We start from the raw sequence: 11,378 nt of genomic DNA, 5'->3' as shown, positions 1-11,378 counted from the left end.
CCTACACCAATTCAGGGAACGTACCCCCCAGATTCAGAGAGCTTTTCTTAAAATACAGGAAAAGGCAACAAGAAGGGGGAAGGAAAGAAGGTTTGGTGAAAGGCGGAAATAAACCACAGAGAATACATATTTCCCGAACCGAAAGGACAAAACAATTCAGCTAACATATATTAACCTTTATTCTATGACAGAGACATAAATAATTTTATGATTCATATGACCTGTACAAAAGACAAAATAAGATATTGCACTAAGTTTAGATGTGGGATATTTGGATTTAATATTAGCTAAACAGATAAATATATACAATTTAAGGAATTAAGGCAAAACCAGATGATACTTTCAAACACAACAGAAGTCTTGAAAAATAGGTATAATTAAAAACAAGGGCATCCCATCTCCAGTTAATAAAGTGGTCATGTCTAAGGGAAAAAAATCCCTTAGCTTTTTAATAAAGTGGTTATTATCCATCATGTTAATTCAAGCTGAGCAAGGAAGTACAGGATTTCCCGTGGAGGAGGGCGGCTTGGTGGAGGTTTGAGGGCTGAGCACTTAGAATTCGGGTAAGCAACATTTTCCTTGTCAGATTTATGATCTATTCTTCCTATTAGAAAATATAATTTGGAAAATATGACTCTTTCACATATATAATTAAAATACAACTATGAAGCATTCTGTTTTGTTAAGGGAAGTCATGTTGGTGATCTCATAGGGTAACTTTGAGGGCAAGCCATTCATTACCCTATCTGTAGAGAAGACACAAAGCCAGTCACTGAAAAACAATCCCCAGTTACCGTCAGAGAACAAAACAAACTAATTCCAGAGGAATAAAAACGAGTGTAATCAATATATCAACACAGCACACAGTTCTTTGGCAGTATCGTACTAACCGTTGATTGAAGTCAGAACTTGAGAGTTTTCTAATTCTTTGACCCGGTTGCCAGTCTTTTAAAAACAAATAAATAAAATTCCACATCGGCAACGAATTCAGCAATTCCGGGAAATTAAATTCAGAATAAACCTTGCAGACAGCTTTTAACTGTTACACTTGGGCACATGGACATGTTATGTCTGCTGGGAGTCCCCATCCGAGTATACTGAAACGCACACACACACAAAATAATCTGTGAGACCGTGTATTGGTTCGGACAGGCCTAGAATCCTTAAAGAGAATCCATATTCACCCATGAGAAACTGATAAAAGACATCAATCCGATGATGAGAAAATGATCTTCCAGTAACTCAGGGGTGGGCCACCCCTCCCCTGGATCGACATCACGGAGAAATCAAATCCTATAAGGGAAACACCAGAAAGCCAGAGAACGTGGAATACTGCCAGCCTCCAACCAAGTTACCTTTCTCCAGTTTTAGGTAAACTTTATCCTCCTTATCCAGGTAGAGTAGCACGCCATTAGTGGCAGCCTCGCGAGTAACATCTTTGTCCCCGGCAAAGGCGGATATTACTGGCTTTCCGTTTAACATCAGGTTAACCTATGAGGAAAAAAAAAAATCAATGAAAACATCTACCAGGGCTAATGAATAACATCTGAGATGACTGACCTGGTAAAATATCTGATGTTCAGCAAATTCATCCCAAAGGCGGTAGCTGCACTTAGTAGGTCCACTGCCAACCACAGTGGCTACATTTAGTAGGTCCACTGAGCTGATTTTTTTTTTAATCAAAATAGGTTTTTTTAAATTTCTCCCACAGAAATTTCCCGAAATGCCAACAAAAGGATACCATCAGTGAAGAGCAACCTAGCCTTGGGAAAACTGGCCTCCCTTCAACACGTAAATTAAGCTTGCTGTTTTATTTACTTCTCACATTCAATAGCAATCTTTTGGTAATGAAGCAAGCCTGAGGCTTACCAGTATATTAGTAAAAAGAAGCCCAGTGCCCTTTGCTCTGATAAACCCAGATACAGCAAGATTCTACCAACAACTTTTTCAGGTTAGTAGTCGGCTGCAACAGGCATTAGTGCTGAAGTTTTGAAATTATGGAATGTGTGTGGGGGGGTTGTGATTTCTTTTTCTGTTTTCCCTGATAATGTGTATTAAAAATAATAAATGTGCATTAAATATGTATTAAAAATAATAATCACCACCACTAGTGAAGATTTTAATGATGGGTAATTAGCAAAGAATCCATAATTAAAAAACTCAAAATTACTAACAAATAATAAACTCAAATTTTTCTCCCAACTACAATTTTGATTATACTGTGTTAAACATCACATAAATTTGTAAATATCAGAGTGTGGGAAAAGCTTTTCCATGCTAGTAAATTTGTTTAGTAGATACTCATTCCTTTTATGTCAAGAAAAAAAAAGTACTGCATAAATTAAATCTGAGGATGATCAGTTTACCCAATCACAGGGATCTGTGACAGTGGTATAAGAGTATGTAATCCACCTTTCCTGAGGCCGTACTATATAACACATTCACTGAGCATAAGATAAAAAGAATGCTAGAATTCCACAGACGTGCATTGGCATTATTGGGTGTTAGCATATTTGAATATTACAGGAACTAGTCTTTGAGTGTAAGATGAAGCCTATTACCTGAGAAAGGACAACACAAAATACGTTGCTAACTGTGCAACTGAAATTTCTAAGAATTCACTAGGGTCAGAGTAACTGAGGATAGACTATTTAAAGCATGTGCAGAGGAACACCCTTTCGTAAAAAGTATAGTGAGTCGTTATTCCTTCATAAATTCGTTTCTAATGGTTAACTGTAGCTCATACTTTTTAACAATGATAGCAAATTCGTTTTATTTAATATGTACTTGTAAAGTTCTGCTAGTCTTACAAGCTTCTTCCTTACAAGTTCAAAGAATTTTTGCCCAGGCATTAAATGAAATCAAGATCTTATAAAGAGATTTGTGCCACTGAGTTTTTACTAAGCCATGTTTTTTAAATGGTTGGTGGTTATTAAGGTAATACATTCAACTGTTTATTTTTCTATATGTTTCCTGTCATAGCCTTAATGGATGTAATAAAGAAGAAAATTGGAAATTAAGTGTTTTAAAAATAAACTATAAAGATGGTTGTTTATTTTTATAATGAAAACACATCTTTGGATAAATACTTAAATACATAACCCACTGCCAATAAACACTGCCGTTTGGGGGTAGAGAGGGGGCTGGTCAAAACACATACCTGGATTGTTTGGCTCTGGTAGACTTTAATTACATGAAAGCTGAAACTGTAAATTCCTTTTCTTGGTGCTACAAAGACAGACTCCAGGGTGAAAAAATTACCCACGTTTACTAGGATCTACAAATAAAAATAATAAGTAACAGTAAATTATTACAATAGTCTCTTCTGTAAGTAAAAGAAGTTCCTTCCTTCCTCCCTTCCTTCCTTCCTTCTTTTTCTTCCTTCCTTCTTCTCCTCCCTCAGTCCCTCTCTCTCTTTCTCTATCTCTCTCTCTTTCTGTCTCTTTCTCTCTCTGTCTCTCTCTCTCTTTCTCTCTTTAACTCTCTATCTCTCTCCCTTTCTCACTTTCTTTATTTCTTCATAAGTAGCTTAAGAAACCATAGAGAATAAAACATTGAGTTCTACTCTTTTCCTCTTTAGTGACTTGGAAAATAGATTTGTGTAATGGAAGGTTTTTCTGTCTTTTAAATGGTACAGGAAAAAAATAAAATGACTGCTTTGTATTCATGCCTCAATTTCCAGCAAGGTCTGATGGCTCTGGAAACATCTAGGTAACACGGAGGGCTTATAAATATTAGCTTTACCTTGAGAGTCAGATAAAAGGCATCTGCCCTGTATTTATATTCCCATCCTCTACAAACCTTTGCAATGTCCAGAGATGACGTTTCCAAGACAGCCAATCAGCATCCGTGGGCTCTCTGCAGTCATTCCTGGACACATCACACAGAGGCCTGGGCACCCCCTCCACCCTGTGACATAATCCATGACACTGAATAGTGCACAGACTGATCTGAATGCCTGGACCTCCCCTGAGTCTCCGCCAAACCTCTCCTAAGATCCATGGCCATTTTTTCAGTCCTATGCCATCTAGGCCTTAATTATAATATTTTGGCAATGACTCAGCCTTTGCAGGCTGCCAAAAAGTAGAGCATGAATAAGGACAGACTGCGAAATTGGTGGCCTTCTTGTGTTCCTGCCAGTGTTATCCATTATCTTCTTATCAATCACCTGTTCTTTATTTAAACTTCAAGGGTCAAAAATGAAAAGTAAAATAAGGCACTATTTCTTAAGAAAGCAGCAATGCATTTTGTATTCCAAGATGTGCAGCCTGTTTCTACTGCTTATGAAATTAACTCTGAATTTCAATAAGTGACCTCTTACACCAAATTTGCAAATGTCACATAAGTAAGTCTCTTCCTATGAGAAGGAGAGTGAGAATGTTTGGGGGTGGGAAGTTGTAAAATAACTGGGGTTTATTCCATTTCTCTCCAAGAAATAAACCTATAACTGGCATTCAAAAAAGCAGATGTCCCTATAAGGATACATTTCCACCGTATCAATGGCAATCTGCCACTATCTCTTGGAAACGCTACATTTGTGCCAATATTAGGCCTTTTGCATAGTTTCCTAAAAACATATCACCTCTGAGCAATGCACCAGAATATAGTAGCGGGTCAAGTTGATGTACCAGGTCCAAGCCTCGACTTAAAATACATGTATGTGTATAATTTTATTCTGAGATTTCACCTTCTTCCAAATAATCCTCAGATTTCTTTCTCCGACCTGATGATCAACGATCTTTCAACAACCAATCACCAGCTATGCAATAATCCCCAGCAGAGACGTTACAAAGATTTTTTTCAAGCACATTTAAAATAATTTGAGGTACTTAGCGGGGACTTCCTGACTCAGATACAAGTAGCATAATTCATTAGCAATAATGGAAATGTCTGATTAGTGTTGACTGCACACAAGGCTGGGTGTCGACTCCACACTGTAATTAGAGCATCCAGACACATAGAGATTTGTAACTAAATGTATCTTGTGGTCTCTGAGATGCATGGCTCCCCAAACAGGAGGACAAATCCTCTCCTCTTCTAATTGACAGAAAGGTCATAGAAAAGAAGGCATTGTACAGCACAAAGTCCACAACGGTCCAACATTTAATTAATGCACTAAAATATAAACCAGGGGTGGTGCTAGACTTTATTTCCATCAGGATGGAAAATACTGCACCCAAAGGGGCTGCTTAATTCTTTAAAAATTATAGCTATCTGATAGTAAGCCCCAGAAAAACATTCTCTGCCTGGCCAGCTGGAGAGTGCATTACTTAGGAACAATTAAGTAAGAAATGGAAATGTCACCTCTTCCCTTCCCTGGCACACACTGCAGTACCACTTACCCTGTGTTCCTACACATGTGGCTTTGCATACAACTGTGAACTACACAAGTGACTTTGGAATTGAAAAGACTCTGGGTGCTGTTAGGGTTGAAATTACAACCCCGGAGTCAGTTTCCAGTTTTAAGACTCCTTGCTAAAGCTAAGCTGATACCCCTGGGGTTTCTCATCAGCCAAACCCCAGAGCTCCAGGTCGCTAAAAAGAAGGCACAGATTTCATCATTTCCTCCCCACCACCTACCCTCAACCCCAAAGTCTGTCTTTCCCTGGTAATTCAATTCTCTGAAAGGACGGGAGCAGGGGTAGGGAGCACCAGCTCCCCAGCTCTTCCCAACCGGAGCTCCCTGCAGCCGCCCTTCCTTTCCCTCCACAACTTTTCTCCAACTACCACAGAAACGCTTTCCGCTGCAGCGGTGCATGCAACGTGCGTGGGGATCCTGGCAGCAGAAAGGTGGGAGAGACCTGACCCACGCCATCGCTGCCCACCCTCTGCCTCCAACTGCGAGAGCTCCGCAGAGATTGTGGACCCCCGAAGCTCTCTTTGGGGAGAAGCTTCTCCACCTAGGGGAAACAAATCATTTATCCAGGGACTGTGAGGGTACCGGGCGGGAACCGCCTGGGCAGCACCCGCAGAAGAGTCTGAGCCAGGGAGCCAAGCTCTGGCCAAGAGATTACAAGGTCCAGGGACCAGACTCCCCCCAGCTTCTATGGACCTGTTGCTGTGAAACTTNTTTCCTAAAAACATATCACCTCTGAGCAATGCACCAGAATATAGTAGCGGGTCAAGTTGATGTACCAGGTCCAAGCCTCGACTTAAAATACATGTATGTGTATAATTTTATTCTGAGATTTCACCTTCTTCCAAATAATCCTCAGATTTCTTTCTCCGACCTGATGATAAACGATCTTTCAACAACCAATCACCAGCTATGCAATAATCCCCAGCAGAGACGTTACAAAGATTTTTTTCAAGCACATTTAAAATAATTTGAGGTACTTAGCGGGGACTTCCTGACTCAGATACAAGTAGCATAATTCATTAGCAATAATGGAAATGTCTGATTAGTGTTGACTGCACACAAGGCTGGGTGTCGACTCCACACTGTAATTAGAGCATCCAGACACATACAGATTTGTAACTAAATGTATCTTGTGGTCTCTGAGACGCATGGCTCCCCAAACAGGAGGACAAATCCTCTCCTCTTCTAATTGACAGAAAGGTCATAGAAAAGAAGGCATTGTACAGCACAAAGTCCACAACGGTCCAACATTTAATTAATGCACTAAAATATAAACCAGGGGTGGTGCTAGACTTTATTTCCATCAGGATGGAAAATACTGCACCCAAAGGGGCTGCTTAATTCTTTAAAAATTATAGCTATCTGATAGCAAGCCCCAGAAAAACATTCTCTGCCTGGCCAGCTGGAGAGTGCATTACTTAGGAACAATTAAGTAAGAAATGGAAATGTCACCTCTTCCCTTCCCTGGCACACACTGCAGTACCACTTACCCTGTGTTCCTACACATGTGGCTTTGCATACAACTNTTCATAAGTAGCTTAAGAAACCATAGAGAATAAAACATTGAGTTCTACTCTTTTCCTCTTTAGTGACTTGGAAAATAGATTTGTGTAATGGAAGGTTTTTCTGTCTTTTAAATGGTACAGGAAAAAAATAAAATGACTGCTTTGTATTCATGCCTCAATTTCCAGCAAGGTCTGATGGCTCTGGAAACATCTAGGTAACACGGAGGGCTTATAAATATTAGCTTTACCTTGAGAGTCAGATAAAAGGCATCTGCCCTGTATTTATATTCCCATCCTCTACAAACCTTTGCAATGTCCAGAGATGACGTTTCCAAGACAGCCAATCAGCATCCGTGGGCTCTCTGCAGTCATTCCTGGACACATCACACAGAGGCCTGGGCACCCCCTCCACCCTGTGACATAATCCATGACACTGAATAGTGCACAGACTGATCTGAATGCCTGGACCTCCCCTGAGTCTCCGCCAAACCTCTCCTAAGATCCATGGCCATTTTTTCAGTCCTATGCCATCTAGGCCTTAATTATAATATTTTGGCAATGACTCAGCCTTTGCAGGCTGCCAAAAAGTAGAGCATGAATAAGGACAGACTGCGAAATTGGTGGCCTTCTTGTGTTCCTGCCAGTGTTATCCATTATCTTCTTATCAATCACCTGTTCTTTATTTAAACTTCAAGGGTCAAAAATGAAAAGTAAAATAAGGCACTATTTCTTAAGAAAGCAGCAATGCATTTTGTATTCCAAGATGTGCAGCCTGTTTCTACTGCTTATGAAATTAACTCTGAATTTCAATAAGTGACCTCTTACACCAAATTTGCAAATGTCACATAAGTAAGTCTCTTCCTATGAGAAGGAGAGTGAGAATGTTTGGGGGTGGGAAGTTGTAAAATAACTGGGGTTTATTCCGTTTCTCTCCAAGAAATAAATCTATAACTGGCATTCAAAAAAGCAGATGTCCCTATAAGGATACATTTCCACTGTATCAATGGCAATCTGCCACTATCTCTTGGAAACGCTACATTTGTGCCAATATTAGGCCTTTTGCATAGTTTCCTAAAAACATATCACCTCTGAGCAATGCACCAGAATATAGTAGCGGGTCAAGTTGATGTACCAGGTCCAAGCCTCGACTTAAAATACATGTATGTGTATAATTTTATTCTGAGATTTCACCTTCTTCCAAATAATCCTCAGATTTCTTTCTCCGACCTGATGATAAACGATCTTTCAACAACCAATCACCAGCTATGCAATAATCCCCAGCAGAGACGTTACAAAGATTTTTTTCAAGCACATTTAAAATAATTTGAGGTACTTAGCGGGGACTTCCTGACTCAGATACAAGTAGCATAATTCATTAGCAATAATGGAAATGTCTGATTAGTGTTGACTGCACACAAGGCTGGGTGTCGACTCCACACTGTAATTAGAGCATCCAGACACATAGAGATTTGTAACTAAATGTATCTTGTGGTCTCTGAGACGCATGGCTCCCCAAACAGGAGGACAAATCCTCTCCTCTTCTAATTGACAGAAAGGTCATAGAAAAGAAGGCATTGTACAGCACAAAGTCCACAACGGTCCAACATTTAATTAATGCACTAAAATATAAACCAGGGGTGGTGCTAGACTTTATTTCCATCAGGATGGAAAATACTGCACCCAAAGGGGCTGCTTAATTCTTTAAAAATTATAGCTATCTGATAGTAAGCCCCAGAAAAACATTCTCTGCCTGGCCAGCTGGAGAGTGCATTACTTAGGAACAATTAAGTAAGAAATGGAAATGTCACCTCTTCCCTTCCCTGGCACACACTGCAGTACCACTTACCCTGTGTTCCTACACATGTGGCTTTGCATACAACTGTGAACTACACAAGTGACTTTGGAATTGAAAAGACTCTGGGTGCTGTTAGGGTTGAAATTACAACCCCGGAGTCAGTTTCCAGTTTTAAGACTCCTTGCTAAAGCTAAGCTGATACCCCTGGGGTTTCTCATCAGCCAAACCCCAGAGCTCCAGGTCGCTAAAAAGAAGGCACAGATTTCATCATTTCCTCCCCACCACCTACCCTCAACCCCAAAGTCTGTCTTTCCCTGGTAATTTTCAATTCTCTGAAAGGACGGGAGCAGGGGTAGGGAGCACCAGCTCCCCAGCTCTTCCCAACCGGAGCTCCCTGCAGCCGCCCTTCCTTTCCCTCCACAACTTTTCTCCAAGTACCACGGAAACGCTTTCCGCTGCAGCGGTGCATGCAACGTGCGTGGGGATCCTGGCAGCAGAAAGGTGGGAGAGACCTGACCCACGCCATCGCTGCCCACCCTCTGCCTCCAACTGCGAGAGCTCCGCAGAGATTGTGGACCCCCGAAGCTCTCTTTGGGGAGAAGCTTCTCCACCTAGGGGAAACAAATCATTTATCCAGGGACTGTGAGGGTACCGGGCGGGAACCGCCTGGGCAGCACCCGCAGAAGAGTCTGAGCCGGGGAGCCAAGCTCTGGCCAAGAGATTACAAGGTCCAGGGACCAGACTCCCGCCAGCTTCTATGGACCTGTTGCTGTGAAACTCGTCCTGAGCTCTTGTGGCTGGGCTCTGCACTCCCAGGCTCTCTCCCTCCTCTCTGCGGAGGCCAGGAGGGAATGTGGGCAGAGGCGGTGGTGGGAGAGACAGAAGTTTCAGACCCAGACATATTTGGGAAGGCGAGTACTGAAATGATCCCCCACATCCCAGTCAGACCAACTTAGCCTGAGCCGGCAGCCTGGGTCTGGGCTGCCCGGAGATCGACCCTCCACGCCCCCCACCACCATCCATACACACACCGGGTGCCCTGGGTCCCTCAGGGTCTGACCTGATCGAAGTAAATGATGCGCGTCTTGTTGCTCATCTCGGACGGCTCATGGTTGGTGCTCCGCACCGCCGAGAAGGCGACCTTGGAGTTGGCCGCCCTGACCGAGATCCCCAGAGGGGAGGAAGAGGAGCCCTTGGAGTCCGTGGCCGGGTTGGAGTCGCACACCACCAGACACTTGCCCTCCAGCACAATGGGCTCCGTGTCGTTCTGTGCCCAGACGGGCAGCCCCGGCAGGGTGAGGGCCAGCAGCACGGCCGGCACCACGGACAGCGCCCGGCTCGCAGAGCCCATGGTGAGCCGTGTGGGGCAGCCTCAGCCGGCTGGCGCTTCTGCTCGCCGGCTTCGCCTCCAACCCCGGGACCCCGGCGCTCGGGAAGATGCCTGTGACTAGATCGACAGCGCTGCAGGAACGGCGGCGGCGGCGGCGCGCACACTTCCCCCAATTCTGTGGTTTGAAGTCAAAGTCTCCGCTCGCGCTCTCTCGTTGGCTCTGTTACCTTTGTCCTTTAAGGAGCTCATGCAGAACCCCCTACCCCACCCTCCTCCGCCCAAGAATCAGCCCTGCCTGGGGCCCCTGCACCCAACCTTGTTCCTGGACATCTAAAAGTCACCAAACCCTCACATTCACACCTCAAAGAGGAAAACGGCAATAAATTCTCACCCCGAACCCAAGCACACCCAGGTGGACGACGGAGCAGGAAAAACAAAGGAGACTCAAAGAAGAGCCTCGGGGGTAGGTGAGTGCCCAGCGGTGCGGATGTCGGTCCGGTACGCGTCCGGCTTGCGGCAGGGACGAATTACAGAGGCAGAAGGTGTTTCCCGGACTGAGAAGAACGCGAGGCTGTGTTCATGGCCAGGACTCTAGCGACTCCCACTTTCGCCTCGTCAAAAATTCCCCACACCTCGGCGCCTCTTGGACGTCAGCAGGTAGGCAGCAGCCAGCCAGGTCCCGGGCACGGAGAGCACCGGTTCGCGGGATCAGTTCCAGGGCGCAGGGCGGCTCGGCGGCGGCGAGGTCCTCCCAGCCGCTGCCGCGCGCCCCGAGTCCCTGTGCACAACTTTGTCTGTCCTCACGCAGCCGGGAGGGCGCCAGGCGGGCACACGCTCCCTATTTATAGGAGCGCGGCGTCCGGCCGGATCGGCCTCCAGCTCACCCCGCTGGCTCCCGGGAGAGGGGGAGAAGGAGTCGAGTGACCCCAGCGAGCGGCTCCCGCCCGGCGTTGAACGCACCCCGGAGCAAGCGCGGCGCACACCGCTGCTGTCTGCCGAGGTCCGAGGCCACCCAGCCCGGGAAGCGCGCGGCGCGGAGAGTGTGTGCCCAGAGAGACGCGCGCACAACCCCGCGCTCGCCCAGCTCCGCGCCTGCTCGCCCCTCCTCGGTCTGGGCGGGCGGAGGGGGCTGCGGCTCTCCTCGCCCCTCCCCAGCGCGGGACTCCGCCGCCGAGCGCTCTCCGAGCCGAGCGCGGGGCTGCCCGCCCCGGCCGTGGAGCCAGGTGGGCGGCGGCGCTCTGCCCGGGACCTGGGGATCCGCCGGCGTCCCGACCGCGGCTGGCCCAGAGCCGGCCCCAAGGAGCCCTGGCGCCTAGCGAGCTCTGGGGAGCCTCGGGGCGGACCAAAGCCGGCGGGGGCCGCTGGGAGGAGGTACGTGATGCCTTCCGC

At 45.5% G+C, this 11,378-nt stretch overlaps 1 protein-coding gene across 1 annotated transcript; it reads right to left on the bottom strand.

The window, feature by feature from the left end:
• Positions 1–226: 226 nt before the first annotated feature.
• On the bottom strand, positions 227–11,118 carry CBLN4 (cerebellin 4 precursor). Its single transcript, XM_002921213.4, has 3 exons — positions 9,720–11,118; positions 3,161–3,277; positions 227–1,491 (listed from the first exon to the last, which is right to left on the bottom strand). The coding sequence occupies exons 1-3, from the start codon at positions 10,008–10,010 to the stop codon at positions 1,294–1,296; spliced, it is 606 nt and encodes a 201-aa protein (XP_002921259.1). The 5' UTR covers positions 10,011–11,118; the 3' UTR covers positions 227–1,293.
• Positions 11,119–11,378: the final 260 nt, after the last annotated feature.

The sequence above is a fragment of the Ailuropoda melanoleuca genome, chromosome 13 (assembly GCF_002007445.2).
Source record: "Ailuropoda melanoleuca isolate Jingjing chromosome 13, ASM200744v2, whole genome shotgun sequence".
Classification (NCBI taxonomy): domain Eukaryota; kingdom Metazoa; phylum Chordata; class Mammalia; order Carnivora; family Ursidae; genus Ailuropoda; species Ailuropoda melanoleuca.
The sequence above is the reverse complement of the archived record's forward strand: the minus strand, read 5'-3'. Positions and strand labels throughout refer to the sequence as shown.